The following is a 23,617-nucleotide window of genomic DNA, read 5'->3' on the forward strand; positions in this document are numbered from 1 at the left end:
AGAATTAAGTTCAGCATGAACCAGGAGGGCAGAGCCCGGAGGGGGAAGTGGTGTTAGATTAACAAGTTACGTTGTAGCAAGACCTTGTGAGCTCTTTTGTTTTACAGGTCCTTACAAGTATTTTCAGCGGAGATGAGGATTCTGTGCAACAAAAATTTTTCCATTTTGAATTTCAGTTCTTAGTTAGGCCAAATTGGAGCAGTTGAACAAAGTGTGGGAAAACTGTGAGCCCAAGTGTGGGCTCTTCTTTACCTTTGAATCTCTTTTTAGCATGTCAGCATGTGCATGTTAGGTCAAAATGTGGGCTAAAATGTGTGCCTCAGCAGACCAGGAGTGATGGCTCTCACCAGGATGGAATCAGATCTGAGTTTATATTTGATTTCTGTGTATGTTTCTCTGTTCTGACCAGTCTAGATACAGTCTAGTGTCTTGTTGCTGTAGGGTCTCTCATTTCTACCTGTGCCTCAGTGTCTGCAATTAGTCTGGAGCATGCATAAGTAATGTTAGCTAGTACTGTTCAGGAAGGTGGTAGCTCACTTTTTTTGATTCATAAACAGCATTGGAGGGGGTGGAAGCCAAAAGTAGCCTTGCAGCAAAGCTGATTTCTTCTCTAGGCACAAGTATCACACACATACAATGTAAAAAAAAAAAAAAAAAACAAAAGTGGAGGAGAGGATCCTCTATCACAATTCATAAATATTGAGATCTGGATTTCCTGTAAATACTTTTGTCTTAAGCTGGTTCTATGCTGAGAAGGAGATATTAATTTTTTGATCCCCTAAAGCTGCTGGCATTTTTAACAAATATCCTCTTTCTTAAAAAAAAAAAAAAAAAAAAAAAAAAAAAACAACAGTTGAAGATGCAAATAAATAATAAAAGAATGGTTGATTTGTTTGAAAATTTTCCAGGAAACAGTAGGGGTTATATGAGAGTCAGCCTGGGCCCAACAGAGCGGGCATTGAACCAGACCTAATAAGAACAACTGGACCCAACACCCATATTATGTTCAGTAATGGAGGGGTTTTGTACTACAAGGACTTCAGTGTTGTAATCTTAATGGCTAGAGGTAACAAACCAGGCTGAAAGGAAAGAAGAAAAACTAAAGTCCAAGGCAATTAGAAAAATCTCTTTCGTGGATTTTGGGTATTGCCAGTCATATTTGTGCCATTTTTACAGATGAATGGGCTTTTCTGTCACTGTAAGAATGAATTGTAAAGTAATGGACTTGAACTAATTATGTCCTATAAACCTATAATAATAACAATAAATGTATTTTGAAGTTCAGACATGCGTGTAGTTGATCCAGCCAACTGAGTCGATCATCAGCTGAGCAAGTCTCCTACTTGGGGTTAACAGGTCAGGTTTTAGGCAAATAAATGGTCAGATAAGACAACGCCAGGGAAGGAGGAAAAGAACAGGAGTCACAGCTGGTCACCAGTTCAAGCAAAGTTCTTGCTATCTGGCTTTCTAGACTGGTTTTAGTTACCTGCAAGTGATGGAAGGTGTCTGTTCTGGTTCAGATGGAGGTTCTTATCCCAACACAGATGGAGAGCAGTGAAGGCCGACAGGTCTGGTCTTGAGTTTTTCTTACCTTGTGGCATTTAGCCAGTGATTTCATGGTCTTATGTTTTCTCCTGATGCTTTTTTTCTTTTTCTTCTTAAAACTGACCATTTTTTGGCAAGGGGGAAAGGGAAGGTACACACAGGGCAGTGGAGCAGAGACATAATACACAGTTACATTTATAAGGGTATTTTTCCTAAGTGGTGGTCAGATCCCCAGACACCATCCCAAGAGTTAAGTCTTTAGAAAAACTTAAACTCCTTTCATACTTCTAGCAGATTTTTCCCAAACTCTCACTTCCTTGAAGCAAACTCCGTTTACTTCCCAGCATCCCCAAACTGATCCCACATCCCAGGCTTTCCAGAGGTCAGTCAGCAAATGCCGAATGAACTCCTACTGCACCCGAGCAGCACATGCAAAACTCACCAATGTGTTTCCTCAGCCTCTGGAATGAAGCCATCAGAGTTCATGGAGCTTGTCTCCAGGATGTGAATTATACATCCCAGAACATGGTATGTTCATCCAGCATGCCAGGTACCTCCTGGGAGCTCTGTGTATGCAGCTGGATAATGTTGCATCCCAGATGATGTTTTCTTTTTCTCTCTCTCTGTAGAAAAAAAAAATGGCAGGAAGAGCAAAACCAATTAAACCTATAGGAACTGTTGTGTTTTATCTCAATCCCAAATTTTATCATAATCTGTAGTATAAAAGAAAGTCACAGACATAGTTTTCTTGGCTCTTACCTGCTAATTCTTTCCCAGCTCTGTCCCTGGTTTCTGTCTGGGGTTTCATACTTGGTGGCAGGGCTGCAGTGCCCCAGGATTTCATCCTTGTGCTCTCCTTTGCACTGTCAGCAAAGCTATTTGGGAATCAGTGTGGGAAACTGGCTGAAAACCAGTTTACATCCTCAGCCATCATGGTGTGGCTGAGCAGCAGAGGGTGTTACAAGGACTGAAAGGACTTGCTGCAGGCAGGAGGAGGGCTTGGGCTGCTGAAGCTGGTTTTGACAGGGATTCCCAGTGTTCCACCTGGGAAATATGTGAGATTACAGTGGAGGCAGTCTGGATGCTCCAGGTTGGCTCACTGTTCACAGAATGTCCCAAATGGTAATTGCAGTGCCACAAACAAGGGTGAGTGAACTGTGCCACACAGCGAGGACACTTTGATCCACTGATACCAGAATGTCAAACCACACTTGAACATTGCTTGACTTGAGCTTTTTTCCTCTGAAGATGTGACTTTACATACCACATATTTTTTTCATGCAAATATTTTTATATTAAATATATTATTGACTGTAGATATTTGCATGTTAAAATGTATTTTCATAATAAGCTTATCTTGTCCTTCAAATCCTGCTTCTCTTTGTTCCTCAGACCTGAGAAAGTGTCCCTCTTCAGTAGCTTTTGAGGAATGGTGTTCCTGAGTGTGCTTTTGAGCCTGATTCTTTGTATGAAAATTCAGGTGTCTGCTTCTTTCCTTTTGATCCAGTTTTGTTTGTGTTTACAAATGCTTATCATGTTTCTTAATGAGATTTTTAAGCTTTCTACCAAGACATGAAAGTATTTTTATTGGTGTTTTTTTTTCTTTTCCTAATGTAATGAGCTTCAGTGAGAATCTTTGCATACAATTGCACACAAAAGGAGAAAAGCTAAAGCTCAGCTGTTTGCTGTGGATGTGGCCTAAGTGCTGTGTAAGCCAACATACAACTTCTGCAGTTCCCTCAATGTCTCCAAGTGCTTTGTGAAAGAGCAGGCACCAGCTGGAGCTCAGTGGAAATTCCCTGGTGGTCCTTGAGTCCTGAAGCATTATCTTTAAGCTGTGGTTATGAGATGCTTTGAAAGTGCTGTAATTGAGGAATTTCTTCATTCAAGCTGGGAGATGAGCTATGGGCAGATATTAAACAGGCCTTCTCTTCTGGGTGTTTGCTTGAACAGCTCTGGAAGGAGAGCTGTATAAAAACCTTGGGAGGTGGTGAGTGTAGTGTGAAATTACAGAGGGAAGTTTGTCATAAAATGTACGATGGTCATTTCAAATGTCACTCCTAACTGTATGCTTTTTGGTTTTTATTTTACATCAAATACAGATGATTGTGCACCATCAGAGAACTTACTAATGGTTTTTAACCATTTTTCTAGAATCTTTCCTAAATTTTCTGGTTGTGATAGTTACTCACTTGTTCTCCTTTCATTTTAGATGATCTGCAGAGATGCAAAGGGACATTAGTTGTGTCCAGACTTGGAAGTTCCATGCACTGGCCTCCTTTGAACTAACATTTTTCCCTGCTGTCCTTTTGTTTCAGGGGAAGCCTTCCCTGCACAGTGTTGAAGCATGAGTGCTGATGCCAGCCAGGTGATCACTACTCCTCCCCCTGCCACGATGCCTCACAAGGAGCGGTACTTCGATCGCATCAACGAGAATGACCCCGAGTACATCCGGGAGAGGAACATGTCCCCCGACCTCAGACAGGACTTCAATATGATGGAGCAGAGGAAGAGGGTCACCCAGATACTGCAGAGCCCTGTGAGTGCCACTGATGGGGAGTAAAATGGAAAGGGTGTTGTAAAAAAAGAAACGTGTCACAGCTGGATGGAATATCTCTGGACCATCTTCTAAGAAAAGTCGCTAAACAGATTATCTGGCATTTTGTTGGTGTGGTGTTTTGTCTGTGGGCAAGCAGCCTTTATAGTGTTGTTTTTTTCTCCTGATACTTTTATATTCTTATGGTTCATTGCATTGTTACAGAAAGATGTGGCTGGCTGCAGGGTTCCTAATTAAAACTTAGGGACGGGGAAGAGAGTGAAGGAGTCGCTGGTCAAATAGGAACAAATTAGGGCATTACGTGGTGTTCTGCTTTCTGGGTTTGAATATTAACCTATCATTTGCATCAGGAATGCTTTAATTAACATTTATAATTGGGTTAAGTTTATTTAAAAGCTAGACTATGTTCTTTTTATGTCCTTGAGGGTGATCATACCCCAACTTAGCCACGTTAGTGCTCATCTACTGGTTGTGTAAGTTCAGTACTTGTGTAGACTACATATAAAACTATTCAATCTATTGAACCATATTTGTAGTAGTTTTAATTTATATTTTAATACCTGTATTCTTTGAGTTTAACCTGATGAATACATTGGAAAGTAATGCTGTTGCCTTGAGTATTTTGAAGCCATAGGGACTGAGTAAGTCCTCTGGAATGATCCTTTAGGGGTATCCATGTGTAATGCGAGTATTGAGGATAATGGGACTGGAAAGGGGCTAAGCAGCTTTACAGATCCTTCTGTCTTCAGTTCCTCTGTAAATTGGGGTGCTTCTGTAATTTTTTTGAAGCTTTTCCATATGTAAAGAGATTGCAAACAGCTGTTAGTAATCACCCTATTATAGTCATCCATGAATAACAGGATTGTTTACTAAAGTGTTGTCCTGGAATGTCTCTTGGATCTGTGTGTTGCTTTGAGTATAACGTGAACCTGTTGACTAAGGAATTTATTATTTTTCAAGTCAATTTGTGCAAGCTTGGGTTTGCAGCCAGGCTCTTTTATAAGGAAAATACTCTAAGGAGGTACTGCATAATGTTTTAATTATGACCATTTTATGTTAAATACTCAATTGTAAAATGTGATCAGAGTCTACTCATTCCTGTTAAAATACTCATATTATGAGTAGCCAGGACTCACAGAAAGACTAAATCTTTAGCCTAACAGATAAAAATAATTTGGAGAGATAGTTTAGTTTTGTATGTGATGGTGGTTTTTTGGTCCTTTTGATGACAGTATTGAATCTGATGAGTGTAACTATTTCATTAACATTTTGTGGCATCTTTTGCCAAGACTGCCAGATGTAATTGAAGTCCCTTTGCTGCAGCCTCTGTAGTGTTTTTTTTATAGTAGATGCAATGTCAGCATGCAGATTTTTAGGAAGGGGTGTGAAGAGGGGCATGAATCCCTGAGTTTAGGCTGCTGTTTTAACAGAAGGTTGTGGGACAGAGAGCTGCTGGGCTGCTGTCAGTGTCCTGCTGCAAGAGAAGCTGAGTCCAGCACTTTTTGGAAAGTGACTGTTCAGAGCTGCCAATAAGTTGCAAGTTTTTGTTGTGTAAGGGAACAGTTGTCCAAATAAGCCAGGGGCCTGCTGCCTGCTTGGCTTAGAGAGAAATGGGAACGTGGGAGCTGAGTGTGGGATCAGGCACGAAGAGGAGTTGTCTGAGCTCCCACTTCCCCTCAAGTATCTCCTTTTATCCTCCCTTTTCCTGATACAGAAAATTTAGAGGAACTCTGCAGTGATTTCTCACGCAAGGAAATGAAAGCATTTTTATACAGTATCTGTGAGCAAATGTCCATCAAGGGAATTTCAGAATTTATTTGGGGTGGAAGGTGCAGTGTGCCAGGCTCCAGCTGCTGTGTGCCATACTGTGTCCCTGGGACTCAGGACTGACAACGTTTACCTTGTTCTCTTGAACTTAAAGTTCATCACACAATGGCCAGAAAGTATTGTTCCTGTTACCAGTTTGTGTAGCACAGGTTCAGGAGTGAATTGATGAGCATTGTCCATAGTGTTTTTGTTCTATAGCTGCAGAATTACATTGTGTTAGATATTTTCATGGAACTTTGTTGCTTTTCTGGATTACTCCACTTGACAGAGAGAATATAATTGTAAGGTGTTTAGAAGAGGAGAAATTATGAGATATAGTTATAAGGTGTTTAGAAGAATAGAAATTATGAGATGCAGTTTAAGGAAGAGCTTGCTTTGCTGGTGAATCTTCATCCAGTCTTACATCTATAAATGCACATCTTCACCAAGCCTTGATAAATGCATTCAGATCAAAGAAATAGTCAATGACTCCTTTTCTGGCAAGTATTGGTAAACGTGAAGTGTATCTAGCAAGGATAGCAGCTGTCTTAAAAGTACACAAGCATATTGTGGTGGTGATATGTTGAGGTGAGCTCTGAACATGCATTTTCTGTGAGGAGAGGTGCAAAACTAAAGGGTTAATCACTGTCACATAGTAGGAAGCTTAGGTACTAATTTAATCTAGTTTTATTAACAAGCTTTTTTTTTTATTTCTTTCAAGTGGGAAAATCTAAATCCTTTAGAAAGACAATAAATTAGAGAGTATGTTTCAGGAACCACAGTATATATAACTCTGTGCATGTTGTTGTAAGGGCTACAGGCCTGACCAGACATCTTCAGACATCAAGCTGCTGCATCTCTCTGATGTACTGTTTGGTTCCCATACTAGTGTGCCATCTGACTACTCCTCTCTGATGTGCAATTTCCCTTTCCTAAATTAAATAATTTAAAAGCTACTGAAAAGCTATTTCCATTACCTCTGATGTTTGCTAATGTCTTGGAGCCTGTTCATATTAAACCTTAAACAAATCATAGCTGTTTTCTGACCATTGCCCATGGAGAATGTCCTGACATTATCAGTGAGTCCTCAGATGTGTTTGCCTAATGCTGCATGTAGCCCCTGTAGAATCTGATAAACTGAACATGTTTGCTCTTCTGTGTCTGTTAGAAGGGTGGAAAGAAATTAAAATCAGCTGGGCCTGAGCAGCCTGATAGCATCCAGAAGTACTGCTAGCCAATCTTAGCATAAAGCCATTTAGGTGTATTTAATAACATCTTCAGTTTCAGAGGATTCAGGTAGCATGTTGTTATTTTTAAAGAAAGGTACTGCATTTATACAGTGGGCTAGTTTTATTGCTTATTGGGTTCAAGATAATTGCCCTATAATATACCCAAAATCTGAAAAGATAGGTTGGTTGTTTTGGGATTGTTTTTATATTTTCCAACTTAACTCTGCAATTAAAAACAGTTTTGTCTGTATGCTAAACAGTCATATGTTGCTTGTTACACAGAGTTACTATGTTTTTCACAGAGCAAAAATATATTTGCTGTACCATCAAACTCCTTACTTCACTTATGGTACACAAGTCCTTCTGGCCTTTATTTCCTTCTAGCATTTCTCTGATGCTGTCACCATAGCAACCAGAAACTCTTAAAGCACTTTTTAAAAAAAGGGCAGTGGTTGTGCAGATATGATGTTTATAAAAACTGAGCAGCCAGTTCAGCACTGAGGAGCTGAGTGAACATAGAAATGGGGAGAAGATCCCCACAGCCATGGTGAAGCAGGAGGGAAGGTGTTGGATGTTTTGCAGGCAGGCAGCAGTGTCACACTGCTTCCAGCACAGTGACACCATGTCCACCCAGCAGAAAAACTTCTACAGGCTTGAGCTAGCAGGACAATGTGTGTAACCCAATGGAAAATTAGGATCAGGGCTTAGGCTGCACTGAGAAGTACCTTCCATCCCTTTATATTGATGTATTGGAAGGAAAGCTACAGGTGAGGGTGGAAATAGGAGAGGATGCATTCAAAGATGCACTATATGAGCTATAAATATATGTGTTATATACATATATATTTATGTATATGTGTGTATATATATATATATATGTTCATTATTTTTCCTCATGTAAGAAGTTGTGTCTGGAGCGATGAGTGGAACAGCTGTTTCATGTAAACATAAAAATGCCCAGTTACTAAAATTTAAATGTGCAGTTTATGTTTTTAATTTGCCAGTGAAGTTTTGTGTGGCTTCTTGAGACCCATTGGATGTGCACTGGCTATTTTTACATATAAAACACAGCTATTTGGAGCTTGGGTTTTTTTTTTTTCTAAAGTTGAGCTCTGTGTTGGCAGGATCCCATCAGGCTTTATTTTAATTTAGTGCTGGATTTAAAGAGTGTCTACCAACCCACTGCAGGGAATTCAGGGCCACTCTGGCTTGGTACTGCCATTGCAGGAAGGTTCAGGTGAAACTATCTAGACTGAAAAATTTGGGGGGGTTGTACTGAGGTTAAGAATGTACTTCTGTGCTGTGCCTCCCTTCCTGCCTTGCACATGCACAGCCCCCTGCCTCCCACACTAGCCGGTCTTGCCCAAAGAAACATGGGGAGATAACTATACAGCTTAGCAACTCTTCTATTCAGAGGTCTGCCTTAGCATGCAGCATGCAGGCAGATTTTTCTCCTCAAAAACAAGCAATCCCACCCACACTTGAATTTTTTTTTCCTGGATATGTTATTTTCAAACCATCAGGACAGAGATGAAGGATGATTTAATTTATTTTTTCCCCCGGCTTTTGCTGTTGTTTAGCTTACTTTAGTTTGTATCGAGTGAACATCCAGTATTTTTGCAATACCACTCCCTTTTGGGGCAGTTTATTTTCTTAAAAATATCAAAGTCCTTTCAGTTCCTCATATGTTTTGGCTTTTACTGCTCTTTTCTCAGCAGTTCAAAAGCCTTTCATATCCTTCAGAAGCCTCACCCATTGGCCACAAAGTACTCACAACCTTTTGCTTCACCTGAGGACCTCCTCACTGGGCAGTCCTCTCACCCTGCAACTCCCTGCTCTGGCTTTTGTCTTCTCTGACATCTTCCCAATATCCTGCTGGGAAGTCATGACTCTCCTCCCATCCCAATAGCTTATTTAGTTGCATGCTTTTGTCATACAACCTGTGCAGCATTTTGTTCACCCAGAGGCGAGAGCTCAATTGATATGTCATTGAAGACATACTACAAAATGTCCCTTAAAGATCCCCTGTGCACTGTGACAGCTTTTGAACTGAGAGGGAGTTTGTGGTCAGGGTAACATTGTCTCAAATCAAGGCTATGCACTAGATCTCTGTGGGGACCCAAGAAATCCCTGTGCCTAGCTATCATTCATTTCTGTAGCTGTGGTGGAGCACTGTAAATTCACACCAACATCCTGTACCACAAGTGCACATCATGAGAATTTCCTTTCTTTCTAACTATCAAACTGGGTTCCCTTCACTCCACTCTATTTCCATATTGCTCCTTTCCACTTAGTTTGACCTGTATTTTTTTCTCATTAGATATAAATGCCACCAGATGAACAATACCTGGAAAACCTTGGAAAGCCATGACTGGTGACTTTTCTCCTTGGCTGCATCCAGAACACCCTGCGAGAGTCCTGCCATCCCTCCTAGTGCATCCTTACCATGTGTGTTCCCACCCTTCCAAGTCCTGCATTTACTGAAAATCCCAGTTAATTATGTTCAGAAATGTGTGAGACCCCTGATGAGCTGAAATTTGATTTTGTCTAGCATTTTACATTTCATTGTACATTCCAATTGCATTCATTACATTTCATTTACATTCCATTTGGCAGGATATATGGTATGGCTTTACTCCACGAGAGAACACGAGGGAGGGACCCAGACCCCCATGCAAAGCAGCAGTTGTGTGAGTGGCTGGCTCTGGGTTGGTGGGGATGGGCTTGGCAGAGGAGTTGAGTGCTTCAGGTTTGGCTGTAATCATGGGGTATCTCTAGGCTGTTTATCATAGGAGTGAACACTCTGCTGCAGCTCATGGAGGAAAGCCAGTGTGCACCAGGTTAGAGGAGCTGGAAAAACTGGCACAGGCTGAGCTCTGTGTGGGGAGCGCCTTGCTGTCAGCCCAGTCACTAAATCCAGCCCAGGTCCCCTCACCCTTCAGTGCGAGTGGAGATTATTATAACTTCAGCTAATTCCCCATACTTATGACCGAGGCTGCTTCTTTTTGTCTTAACCCAGAAGCCCCATCCCCCTTGTTCTCTTTCACAGCATTGACAAACACTTTTTGTGACTCTTATCTTCTCCCCGCCAGCCTTCGCTCCCTGGCGGTTTTTTTGTGGCCAGCTCCACCCTTTTCCACTGAGGGCTCTGGCTGTTTGTATCTAAACTTCAGTCTTGAAAGAGCCTCTAAGGAGCTGTGTTAGCTGTTTCAGTGAAGGTCTTCCTCTCACAGGCAGCCGTGTTTGCAGCACAGGAACCAAAATTAGCGTCTCTTCACTCTCGAGGACAAAGTACCAGTTAAGTTTTGAAACTTTTCTTCAGTGGTGGAGATTTGGCTTAGAGACTCTGTGTGGGTATGTTTAGATAAGTTGAATTAAGCCCTTTTTAAAAATGGATTTAAGATATTAGAAACTCTGATCAAAATGGGCTAAAGTGAAAATGGTTGAATGGGTTTTTGGATCATTTGGCAGTTTTAAGTCTAACAGCAGTGCTGCTGTGAAAGGTAGGGACTTCACATGTATTTTTCAGCCACTTTCCTGTAGAATGATGTGAAACTGTTTAGTCATTACTCTTTTTAGTTTTTTACTTTTTTTATGTGAGCACGTGCTTTCCCCTCTTAAAGGTTTGCAGTGGTGTGGAGTATTTGTAGATTATTTGTATACCATTATTATTTGTTTATTTTATTTCTACTTCTTTTGGTTGGATACATGTAGAAGTCAGTGGTCAACAAAAAAGAAACAGCATAGGTAGGCAAAATACTTATAAGCCTTTGTACTTCTTAACATCCTTAGAGAGCTGCCTAGCAAGATGAAGAGACTAATACAAAGTTTTTTAGTAACATCATTATTCTGCACTATGTATGTGTATATCCATGTAAAATAGGTTATTCTAGCAAGTTAATTATTCTAGTTCTTCCTGAAAAATACTAGTTGTCAACTGGTACATGGAGATGTTGCTTTGATTCTTAAAAGCCCAAATTTACACTGTCAGCTCACAGTTAGACTGTACTTCTGAAAGAAAATGGAAGTAAATGAGTCAGAACTGAGCTTGTTAACTTCACTCTTGACTTTCAGCCAATCTAAGTTGAAAGATTTTTCCATCTAAACTGCCTGAACCTATGATGTGTATTTGGAAGATGATTGCAAATAGTTCTGGAGAAGAACTATTTTATGATATTAGAAAGACCTTGACCTAATCATCCTACTAATGACTCCATCAAGAAAAGCTGTGTCTGTTCTGCAGGCAGTGCAGTACCATGTAAGGCTCTAAGCTGGTGTAAAAAAGCTGAGTACAGTTTTGGAAAGAGTGGAATTCTGGAAACAGTTTTAGGAACAGGCTGAGCTGCCCTGTTCATTTTTACTGGTGAGCGGTGGGGAAATTCATGTCTCAGAGCAAGCTGGTGGAGTGGGACTCAGAAAGTGGGTGAGATGGAAGCAGAGCAGCAGCCTGCATTCTGCCAAGGTCAGGCTACTCTCTTGGGTGACTAAAGTAAAAGCCCCACTCAGCATCCTGCTGGTTGTGCACCTTGTCTGAAATGTCACTGTTCCTCCTTCCCAGCAGCTGTCAGAGGCCCAGTTCTCACACCATGGGATATTTCCAATCAGACCTTCAGGCTGATGCTTGAAGTGCTGCTTCAGCACAAACAGGGGGGCCCCAGGTGCTTGGCTGGGCAGGTGAGGTCCCTGAAGACAGAAGGATGCTTGTGCAAACAGGAAATGATTCCCAGCTGTGAGGGGTGGGTTAGCCTGGCTGCACCCTTGCTGTGTGCAGGCACAGGCAGGTGTTGAGTCCAGCTGTGCTGGCAGGATCATGGGCAGCCAAGAAGTGCTGTGCTGCTCACTTGGGGATTTGTACCCCACTGCAGAAAGTCACTGCCCTTAGTGTCTCATGTCTAAAGTTGTCATGGTTTCGAACAAACAACCAACCAACCAAACAAACAAACCAATGCACATGTACCCAAAGAGCCTACTAAATTCCTGAAACTTTCTCTTGATTGAGCAATGCTGAGCATACAGCTGAATAACATAATTTTTCATTCATCTGACAGTACAGTTTTTCCTTGGTCAGCTTTCTCTTGTCAAATACTACATCTGAAATTACCTTTCTGCTTGAAAAATATCTGCTTTGTGCCAGAGCAGCATGTTTGTCATCTTTTTGAAAACATCTCTCTCCAGTATGACTTGTATGACTTTTGCTTGATCACTTGTGGGCAGTGTAATGCCACACATATATAAATATATTACAATCTCACGAATTAAAGCAAAACCAAACCATTTGGTCTCCAGGCTCTAGTTAGGTTTTTAGATGCAGGCTCCTCCTTCTCTGGTCAGATCCCAGAATCAGAGCCCTGCAAGCTGGTGGTTTTACAGAAATCAGTCTTGTACAGTGTAATAAATGTCCAATAAATATCATTCATTTAATGACTCTTATTAAAGGTAAGTTGTTGACCACAAGAAGGTGGTGCCCTTCATAGGAGCCCACTGGGATAATCAGAAATGGAGGAAGGTTGTGTTAGCACATGTGTTACATAAGGATATACAGTTCCAAGTTTCAGAGGTCTGTAGCAGTGGATGAAATGTAGTGGAATATTCATAGATACCTATGTGGCAGCCTGAAGGCTGCTAGCAAACATCATTATGCACTGGCCTGTGGATAAATTGCATACCTGATTTTGTGCACTTCATCCGTTTTCTCACCTGCTTTGCAACTCATCCCAAACCTTCTTATTTGCTACTTTCCTGCCTCTTACCTATCTTCTCTTATTTCTAAAACTGTTTTTAAGGGAAACTGCTTGCTTGGTTTAACAAAGCTGTTGATACAACACTAAATCCTCATTTGTAGTAGTCTCAGCAAATGTGTAACATACTACTGCTAGCATTAAGGTGTTAAGCTCAGAAGAAGGAAAATAGCATGACCAAAAAGCAGAAAAATTAAAAATACAATATGCAATAAATTAAAAAAATTTTCTTTCAAAAATTTCCCAAAATATATTACATTACCTTTTTTTCTGCTATGGAAGTAACATTACTTGTACAGGTTAAAAAAACCTCCAGAAGTCTGAATATGACTAATAAGAGTTTACTATTAATGTTTTTGCAGATCTTTTTTATAGTCCTTCTTGAATTGAAGGAGGAATAATTTAATATAATGCAGAAAACTGGGCAGCCTGGTCTAGTTCTCTGCTACCCTTGATCTAAAGTTCTTCCTCATGTTGAGCTGGAGCTTTGCATGTTTCATTCTATGGCCATTGCTCCCTGTCCTCCACTTCTCTCCCCCAGTTAGGTTTTTTTCCTCTCTCAGTTCTGTAGTTTTTCCTTTACTTTTCATCATCTGCTCCTTTCTCCTGCTGCATAGACCTTACCAGCAGCAGCCACAAAAGAGAAAAATCTGACTTTGCTTGTTCATCTTCAGGCTGGTGAGAGGTTCTTCAGCTGTTGGGGGGATGCCACGTGAATATTCTGGTCTGCACTGAGAGATCTGTGCAGCAGATCCATTCAGAGTCAGTCAGGGGGAATTTTTAGGGGACTTATGGAAATCTGGCAAGTCTCAGGTACAGACATGATCCTGATGAAATTATTCTAAGGAGAGGATGGATATCTGAAAAGTTGGGAATTAGGAGTCCTAGAGACTCAACTGTGCAGCTGAGGAGGCTGTATCAAGCAGAGGCTTGAGGATGTCTTTGTGGGGTTCAGTAGCACTCTCTCCTACTAATCCAAACCTGTTGGTGAACAGACCCCAGGGATTGGTGGATTTTCCCCAACAGAGTGGGTGTTTTGAAGGACTGAATTAAAATTCAGTGAAGAAATTACATTTGTCATACAGAACTGTTTTCTTTCTTTAATTGAGAGCGAGTGCTCTGCCAAGGAAGGCAAACAGAAAGGAGCAATTACTTACAGGGAATAGTCTGGAGTTATAATAGGAGCCAGCTGCGTGGTAAAGACACCAAATGTCTTTTTGGAAGGAACCAGGAGTGTTCACAATCCACCTCAGCTCGTGTTGTGTGCAGCTTTGGGTACTGCAGGGTTGGGGAAAAGCTGCAAGATGCTGCCAAGAAGTAATGAGAGGACTAGAAAATGTAACCTGCAAGTTTGAAGGAACAGAATTTATTGAGTCTAGGAATGTCAGGACTGCAGTGGTCCTAGGACAGGGGGTGGTTGTAGATAGGGAATAATCTGTTTATCATCTCAAAGGAACAGGCTTTGTCCACAGTGCATAGTATATTAAATTTAATAATACTATGAAAACTTTTTCATTAAATATTCTGCAAGAGTTTATCTCTTGGGCTTGCAATCACTTTATTCAGAAAAAGAAGGAAGGGTTTTTCCCTTTGGGGATGGAAAAATAGAGAGGAGATAGCATTCCTTCTAGTTTTTGCATGTCTGTGATATTACTTGAGCGTGGATAAGCTCCAGTTTTCCAGTTGTTTATAACTTTATCAAATTTGAATGGGTTTTCATAGGGATTACATTATAAAAAAAATATCCAGCACAGAAAGCAACACATCCTGATCGAATTTCAAGTATCTCTTCCAAAATATGGACAATAATTACTGATAAAAATGAGTTCAATAATTTTAAAAAAATACATTTTATCTTGTTGTGTACTGGGAAATAGTAAATCCTCTGTGACCAAACTCCTCCTTTCTGCCCCACAAATTGCCAGTACCTAGCATGCAAAGTTTAGGTCAGATGATTAAGTCTGGCAAAGTTAAAACAGCTAAAAACAAATTCTGTGGGGAAGTTTCATGTAACATTAATAAGAGGCAAAACTAGCAGCCCCACCTATAATAGAAATAAGGTTATCAAGGCTGGGTTTCCTTGATGTTTTTCAAATGTTTCTACAGGCTTTTAGAGAAGATCTGGAATGCCTTATTCAAGAACAGATGAAGAAGGGCAATAACCCCACTGGACTGCTTGCATTACAGCAGATTGCTGAGTACATTACAGGGAGCACTTTTACAGGTTTTTCCTCATCTTCACTCAGTAAGTGAATTATACATAAACTACTCTTTTTTCTTTTTTTTTTTTTTTAATTGTTACCAGGGCTTAGGAGTGTTGGAATCTCCTCTTTCCTTGAATAAAAATTCTGTCAGAGCTTGCTTCAGCTGTGAAGTAAGCTCTTCTCTTAAGATGGTGGCCTTAACTTGCCTTTTTAGGCTTCATTCTCTCAAAGTCTTTGACTTGTATAATAATATCCAAAATGGTTGGAATCCTCAAACTCAGTTATTCTATAATTTGTTAATGAAAGTTGAACTGACATAGGGAACAAAATGTTGTGCTCTGTTTCTATAAGGAGTTCAACATGAATATAAACTGAGATGTGAAATACATTGCCATTTAGTTTCTTTATTTTTCTACTCTTGCATATAGATTGTTACTAAAAAAAAACCCAAGAACTCTGAGGTGGGGAGAATCCCCTGGCAAACTGAGTTATCAGATAAACAGCTCCCACAGTTAAGAACAGCTCCTAGTCTGCACTCTACTTGTAAAGATGTCACTGGGATCTCGCAGTTAACACCCAAGTTCTTTCCAAGTCATGAAGCACTGAGACATTCAAGTCAATTTAAGTTCTGTGGGTGGACATCATATGGGAGCTTACAAGCCTGAAGTACAGTGGCAGCTGTCAGCATTCATCATCTTTGGGGATTTGGTCCCAAAATGGTACTTCAGGGTTTATTTAACAAAACGAGTGGAAGAGAACAGAGAGCCCAGATAACCTCGTGTTCATGTCTCTGGTTGGTTACTGAGACTCTGAGTCCCACTGTTGTTTCTGCTGTGTTTGCCAGGGACAACGGGGACAGATCCCAAAGTGCACACTTCTTTTCTTGAAAACCAAAATGACTTTTAGCTCTTTTGATCTTAACTTTCCCTCTGAACAAAGGTTGTGAGCTCTCAGAAGGCTGTCGTGCATTTGTGAAGGGGAGAAGAGTATGTTTGTATAGTCACAAGTCAAAGACAGAAATTGATGTTGATGATTTCTCTGTTAAGAGGTGATACCTTCTGTCTAAGGGTTTGAGAACTCTTGCACTAATCCTAATTTCTTCATTAGGGCTGAAATGAAGTGCTAAGACTGAGGTTTCTCTTCAAATTAGTTTTGCTGGTGTTAGAAGTCTACAAGGAATCTCTTCTCCTGTAACAAAAACAAACCTCAAAGTTTAAAGTAGTAAAGAAGTATAAAAATACTTCATTAGTGACAAATGTCTTAGAGCTCAGTTCCAGTCCTGTGTAGGATATTGATTCAGGAGACAGCTCAGGAAAACCTTTATTCAGTCTCATAAACACTGGTACTGCTCTGCTAACCATTTAAATACACTGCATCTGGAAGATCGTGGCATAGCTGGAAACATATTTAATTGTCCAACTGGCCATCATCTGGTTTTGTCTGTTTTTCAGGCCATGGAATGATTACACCCATCAATGACCTACCTGGGGTAGACACCTCCTCGTTTGTTAAGGGAGAAAAACTCACTCGTTGCAAGTTAGCCAGTTTGTACAGATTGGCTGACTTGTTTGGGTGGGCACATTTGCCAAATACCTATATCACAGTAAGTATTTCAGAGAAAAAAAAACTTACTTAGAGTCTCACCTATTCATTCAAATTATTTTTCCCTCTGAATAATGTGAATTAGATCAGTAATCCATTTCCTGTCTCTCCTTTGCAGGTAAGAGTAAGCAAAGAACATGACCACATTCTAATTATTCCAAGAGGGCTGTCTTTTTCTGAAGCTTCAGCTTCTAATTTGGTATGTGATTCACCTGCTGTAATAACCAACAAGGCTCATCCTGTTTTCTAAAATACTTTTGTGGCTGCTTAAATGGACTTCTGTAATTATGCTGTTGTTTGGGGTTTTTTAATATTTACCCACCAGATGAAAAGCTGATTAACTGCCTAGATAGTAGCAGCCTTTGTTGCCAGTATTTCTTTTTGGGTTTAGTTTTACTTTCTGTTTCTTTGTCTCCAGCTTCCACGTGGAGCAGCAGAGTTTTGTGTTCCTGTCTGATGAAACTCAGCTACACCTCAGTGTAGCCTTTTATAACCTGAGCGTGTGGCAACACATGTGAAATGACTCTGTAGGAGTAGTGTTATCAGAATCACCTCTTACCTTTGGAAGTGAGCTGATAAAGTCAAATAATCTTCCCCAGGCCCAGTAAATGAGCTGGGTGAAGTTACAGGCTGGTATTTAGGCAGTGGTAGCTGCTAAATCACACATCTTTTGGTGTAGAACCTGTCATATGCTCTTCATGTCAGTGCATATCTGTAAAGAGACTGACTCAAGGTGAAAGTAGGACCAAAATGAGAATGATACTATTACACAGCTAACACAGAACCAAAGTACCATGACACATGACCCTGTCGTTTTTTGTTGATCCAGGAATTACTATTTTAATGTTCCAATGAATTTGAAAATTCCTTATGCATTGAATATTCTTACTGGACATTTCTCAGGCTCTGAGTTATCTTCATATTTAAAATGTAGGAAATGTTAATGGAATGCATTTTTGAAAGTCAGAAACAAGGAAAGGTCAGCTTGACTGGAGTAGAATATATGTTGTATCAGGGTCTGATCCTTACTTCTTCCATGACTGAGCTTCCAGCAGCTGTCAAGAGCAAGTAGAGCAGGGTGGTTTATTGACACACACATTCATGGCTGCTCTCCTACTTTTTGTGCTCTGAGCCTTGAGTGTGTGGGGGAAAATTTGGTGCTAAATAAGAAAGAAGGCTATTTTCTAGATAACTAAAGTTGCCACAGCCTTTCTGAGTGTCATTTGTCTGTTTGCCTTTTTCAGGTCAAGGTGAACATCCTCGGAGATGTCGTGGACCAGGGAAGCACAGCTCTCAGTATTGACAGTGTGGGCTTCAGTCCGCACGTGGCCATCTACTCCACCCGCCCCGACGTCAGATGTGTCATACACATCCACACCCCTGCCACAGCTGCTGTAAGTCTTCCTTGGACACAGAATGAAAGAAAACACCTTTGCCTTATGAACTTAGGGCATATTTCTCCTCACAGTAGTTTCATTTTGGTTTTAATATCAACTCTGCCCAGCCCTCTCTCATAAAAGTATGAGAGAGGGCTAGGCCACCGCAGTGGAATGGCATCAGAATAAATTGATGCTCAGAGATTATTATACTGAGGTTGAGGAGGTTGTAAAGCAAATAGTTTACACAGGCTTCATTCATAGCATCCTAGATGATATAATGTGCTGTATAAATCATCTTCATTTGCATTATGCAGCTCCATTTTTAAGTGGTTTGATTAGTTGTTACACTCAGTTTGGATTTACCTCAGTATTTAAATGTTATAGTTAACATAAACTTTAAATTGTCTGGATAATAATGATAAAAATGTAAGCAGGCCTGAAAGAATTGGTTTGAAATAACTAAATTCTTACTATTTTATCTTGAAATGTATATATGTATATACATATATACACATTCCTTGGCTACAGACAAATTATAAAGGAATGAATAATTTCTTTTATACTAGCTTTTTGAAGTAATAAATGTGAGAAAGAAGGATAAACCATTAAGTAAGATGAGAATTAAGCATGAATAAAATTCACAAAAATTTTCTCCAATAAATATGTGCCTAGACTGAGTGACAGCATCTCTGTCATCCTATTGCAAATTAGACTGGCGGGGGGGTTGTTTCTAAGCTCTCCCTATGGAGTTTGTCTCTTTTCTAACAAAGTACACCCTGCAAAGGCTTGGGTGGTTGAGATGTGAGTTTTAAGAGTTCCATTTTCCCCTAGTTACCAGCATTTTATTTTCATGAAACAGGTTTCTTCTATGAAGTGTGGCATCCTTCCCATATCCCAGGAGGCTCTGATTCTGGGTGATGTTGCTTATTACAACTACCAGGGATCTCTTGATGAACAGGAAGAGAGAATTCAGCTTCAAAAAGTTCTTGGACCCAGTTGCAAGGTATTCAACCTCATTTATGCTCTCCCTAAACAATTTTCATGTCCTGCTCCACTTTCTACCATTTAACATTAGTGTCTTCATTTACTAGGTATTAGTTTTGAGAAACCATGGTGTGGTAACACTAGGAGAGACACTGGAAGAAGCATTCCACTATATTTTCAATGTGCAACTGGCCTGTGAAACGCAGGTGAGTGAGAATTTATCTGTGTTTCATTTCAAACACTTATGCTGCAGAGTTGCAGATTGTAGCCCAGATGGGAATTCCTCTTCCCTCACACAGTTTTGGACTTGTGGAATATATACAGTAATCCTGTGTACCTGGTCAAAGAGAGACTGGAGTGATCAGGGAATCACCGAGGGAATGGCACAAATGCTCACTCTAGGAACACTGACACAGTCTCAGTGGTGTTACACTCCAAAGGGTTCAGAAGGTTTTGTTCCATGCTGTGCAGAGTGAGCCTCATGCAGGGAATCTGTCAGATGATAGATTTGCTGGTACTCACTGCATGGGGAAGTGTGACTTAAGATCCAGCTCCTTTACTGAGGCTGAATGTTGTGACAAGAAAAGAAGCTTCTCTCTGTGATCTCAGACTTGTGAAACCAAATTAAAAGAAGGTCTTTAGAGCAATGGTAGTGGGTGGCATATTTAAAAATAACTTGAATCACAAATTCAGTGTTTCCATTCTTTAGCTACCTGGTTAGGTATCCAGATATTACCTATTACATGTGAAGAGAGACCACTGAAAGTGTTCTCACCTTTCATAAGTTTTAAGCCTGTCCCCAGAAACTTCATCACTTTGTTCTTATTCCCCAGTGATCCTGTCTTCCCTAAGAGGCATTTGGATGTGCAAATGTCAGACTCCCATTCCTCTCCTTCCTTGCCCTACCATTCATTCTGAGTTCAGACACTCTTTAATTTTGAAACAGTGACAAAAATGAAAAATTTTTAATCTTGTGATGCAGAAAGATGTTTTTAGGGTACTCTGAAAGCAAGTATTTCAGTCTGCCCCTTTTGAAAGCAATTAATAGCAGATGATATAATGCTTTCTGTAGCAGTCACTTGCTATGTATTTTAGTGCAATTTTTGGGCAGTAGAAAAATAGCCTGAGAAGTAACCACAGCATGTATTTAAGCAACCTTTTGCTGCAAATTCAGAAAAGCAAAGAATACAAAAGTTTTTTCACAAATACACTCCTTGATGTGCCCAGGTTCATGCATTGGCTGGAGCAGGTGGGATAGACAATCTCCTACTACTGGATCTGCAGAAGTTCAAGCCTTCCACACACGCCGTGGCAGCAATGGGAGGAGGTGGAGTTAATATGGCTTCACAACAAAAATGGAAAGTTGGGGAGCAAGAATTTGAAGCACTCATGAGGATGCTGGACAACCTGGTGAGAGCACGTTGCTGGTGGTATCTATGTAGTCCTGTAAGGTTTTGAGTGTAGGATTAGCTTTTGTAAAGCAAATAGTTTTTTAGTCATACTGTTTCTGACATCAGTATTCTGTCTTAATAAGATTTATAATGCTTTGAGCTTCAATTTTGTCCCACCATCTTACAAATATATAGTAACTTAATAGTAAAAATCTTTAATTTTTTAAACATTCTTTTCTTATTTTTCTCCTCCACAGGGATACAGAACTGGCTATGCCTATAGGCAACCATTAGTCAGGGAAAAACCCAGACATAAGAGTGATGTTGAGATCCCAGCCACTGTGACTGCCTTTTCCTTTGAAGATGATTCAGTCCCACTTTCCCCGCTGAAATTCCTTGCACAGAGGCAACAGAGAGAGAAGACAAGGTGGCTGAACTCTCCAAACACATACTTGAAAGTGAATGTGCCTGAAGAGTCCTGGAATGGGGAAACCAGTCCCAGGACTAAGATCACGGTAGGTTGATATGTTGGACAGTCACTTTGGTTTTTACCCTACTTGAAAGTAAGCTGTGCACGGTTTATATGATGAAATCTTGACTAGGATTAGCAAATAAGTTTATTGAGCAAATTAAAATAGACTTTTCAGAGCCTTAATGACATTGGTACTAAGGGTCTCCTTTCTTACAGGAGAGAGGGGTTGACTGTAAGAGTAACACTTCATGATAAAATTTAACAATTATTTCACAGTTCTAACCATCTCTTCTTATTCCTGAAGTAGAAAACAGTTTTTCTACCACTTCTCCTTGTGCTATTAGTTATCCACCAAATATAGTAAGGCTTTAAGTCAACCGTGGGTTGTTCTTCTTTCATATGAGGGAGACACAAGCTCTAATTCATTTCTTGCTGTCCTATTTCTATTTGTGAGCCTACTGAAAACAGCTTTTGAAAGGTCTGTTCGTGCTACAGGCTTTCAATGACGATGAAGATTTTCCCCCTCCTGCAGCTCAGCAAGATGCTTGCACTTCTTTTCCTGCCTGCAGAGAGGTGGCCCTCGTGGGACTGCAGAGCGTGTTAATGCTCCTCAGCTACTCCCAGTACAACTGTAAAAGCATCAGCTCCTCCTGCTGGCAGGCTGGCAGGTTTCTAAACTTGAGCTGGGGAAAAAAACCCTCAGAACCCTGCCTGAGAAGGGAAAAAACTGTAGTCAGTGTGGGGTCAGCAGAGATGGAAGCTGGTTGCATGAACAAGGGCTCTGATCTACATGCCAGTTACTAGAAAGTGTGATCCTTTCTAAATACAGCATCATTAATACACAGCTAACACTACATTTTTCAGGAATGTATGTCAGTATTTACAAAAAGTAGTCATGTTCAAGGCAACTTAAATCCTCTTGGGCAAACACACAAACCTGTACAGGAATTGGGGTTATTTTTTTAGGTGTCATGTGGGATTGAAAATAAAGTCAGAAAGCCCTTCTTTATATCTCTTCTTTAACAGGAAAACAACATAGACAATTGTTCCTTTCCACCATGCTGGGTATTTTAGCTTCTGTCTTTTTTTTTTTTCCTTTTTAAGTGGATGAAAGCTGATGACTCCTCCAAGACTAGTGGAGGAACGCCAATTAAAATTGAAGATCCAAACCAATTTGTTCCTCTAAACACAAACCCAAGTGAAGTGTTGGAGAAGAGAAATAAGGTAAAATGAACTGAAAATTGTAACATTTCCAAATAAAATTATGTGTACAAGTAATGATTCAGCAGAGCAGTAAAATAACATTTTCAAATGTTTTGATTTTATTAAGAAGGTTCTTACACTATATGTGATTTTTGGCACCAAAAACATGTATTTAAATGTGTGATATACATAAAATCTGTAGATACATATGCAATATTTATATATTTAAATCTTGAGTGTAATAGTCTGATGAAAGATGAGTGTTAACTCTGGAAATGATAGATTGGGAATGGTAGTCCCTGTTATTTAGCATTTTATTTAGTAGATAATTAGGTGTCAACACCAGCAGAATTGCTGTGCATCATCTGCAGCATGATTCAATCTCAGACTCTAATCTTGTTCTGTTCTGTTTTAATTTGCCTAGTGCTTGTTAAGCTGGAATTTCTAATGGCAGTAAAAAAAAAAAAGAAAATGAGAGATTATTGTTGGATCTCTCTGTAAACAGAAATATCTCTCTGCCTTTCCCTTCCAGCATGAAAGACACTGATTATCAGACTGATCAAATACTCCACCCTCAGCATAACTATATTAACAGATATTCAGGACACTTTTCATTGGATTGCATATCTTTTTCTTTCTTGGAAAGCACTGTGTCAGTGTCCTTGGGGAGTGGAGTTAGAAGGAGCAACTCCCTTCCTCAGAACTGGAAAGGCACCCTCTGATCATCCAGAGATTAATAAGACAAGTCCCAGGCAATGATTTTTAAATTCATGCATGTCACTGGCTCACAGAGAGTTTATTCCTAATTCTCTGCTGTAGGATTTTTTAAATATGATCTGTATTGGTATTTATATCTGATCTGTCAATCTCTTAAGCTCTGACAATTAGAAGCTAGGGCTGTTAGTTTAGGGAAAACAATAAACTATTCACAGAAGGAAAAACTTTACCAACCTTTGTGACCACAGAGTTTCCTCCAGTAGCTGAACATGCATCCTTTATGAGGGGGAGAGGACAGCTCAGGGGCTATTCCTGGGAGCTTATTTCTAAATGTTGGCTTGCATGAAGTGCAAGAACTGGGACTGGGGTAAATATTTGTGAGTACTGGAAGAGCCAAACAACATATGCTGTGTATTCAGAGGTGGAAGAAGAGTTCTTAATTTTTGGTGCAGCAGCACACAGCTTGACTCTCCAGCCTTCCACTGCTGCCTGTGTTAGTGGCTTTGCAAAGCTGATGGGCATAAGGTTTGTGAAAGAGAAATGTCTGCTTCTAACCTGGTTTGTTTTCTCTCTATAGATAAGGGAGCAAAACCGATATGACCTAAAGACAGCAGGACCTCAGTCTCAGCTGCTTGCAGGGATTGTAGTGGATAAAAAGCCAAGTTCAGTGAGTACAACATAATTAACTAATTTACAGCTGTTCAGGTTATTTGGCTGCCTGTCTTTCAAATGTCAGGTTGGACCATTTTTGTTGTGAGTGTTTTGTTAGAACTGATTATTTTAATGCCGG

The 23,617-nt window shown here is 40.2% G+C and overlaps 1 protein-coding gene across 6 annotated transcripts in view; it reads left to right on the top strand.

Annotated features, from left to right (window-relative positions):
- ADD3 (adducin 3) overlaps nt 1-23,617 on the top strand; it is a 92,168-nt gene that overhangs the window by 63,766 nt on the left and 4,785 nt on the right. For all 6 annotated transcript variants that reach the window (XM_074545197.1, XM_074545196.1, XM_074545200.1 and 3 more), the window contains 11 exons: nt 3,864-4,084; nt 14,982-15,120; nt 16,531-16,682; nt 16,800-16,880; nt 17,926-18,075; nt 18,920-19,063; nt 19,152-19,250; nt 20,272-20,454; nt 20,693-20,950; nt 22,012-22,131; nt 23,405-23,494. In XM_074545197.1, coding sequence (XP_074401298.1) covers nt 3,893-4,084; nt 14,982-15,120; nt 16,531-16,682; nt 16,800-16,880; nt 17,926-18,075; nt 18,920-19,063; nt 19,152-19,250; nt 20,272-20,454; nt 20,693-20,950; nt 22,012-22,131; nt 23,405-23,494 — 1,608 coding nt within the window. In that variant the 5' untranslated portion in view covers nt 3,864-3,892. The remainder of the gene's footprint in view (nt 1-3,863; nt 4,085-14,981; nt 15,121-16,530; nt 16,683-16,799; nt 16,881-17,925; nt 18,076-18,919; nt 19,064-19,151; nt 19,251-20,271; nt 20,455-20,692; nt 20,951-22,011; nt 22,132-23,404; nt 23,495-23,617) is intronic.

Source organism: Zonotrichia albicollis, chromosome 7 (assembly GCF_047830755.1).
Source record: "Zonotrichia albicollis isolate bZonAlb1 chromosome 7, bZonAlb1.hap1, whole genome shotgun sequence".
Lineage (NCBI taxonomy): Eukaryota > Metazoa > Chordata > Aves > Passeriformes > Passerellidae > Zonotrichia > Zonotrichia albicollis.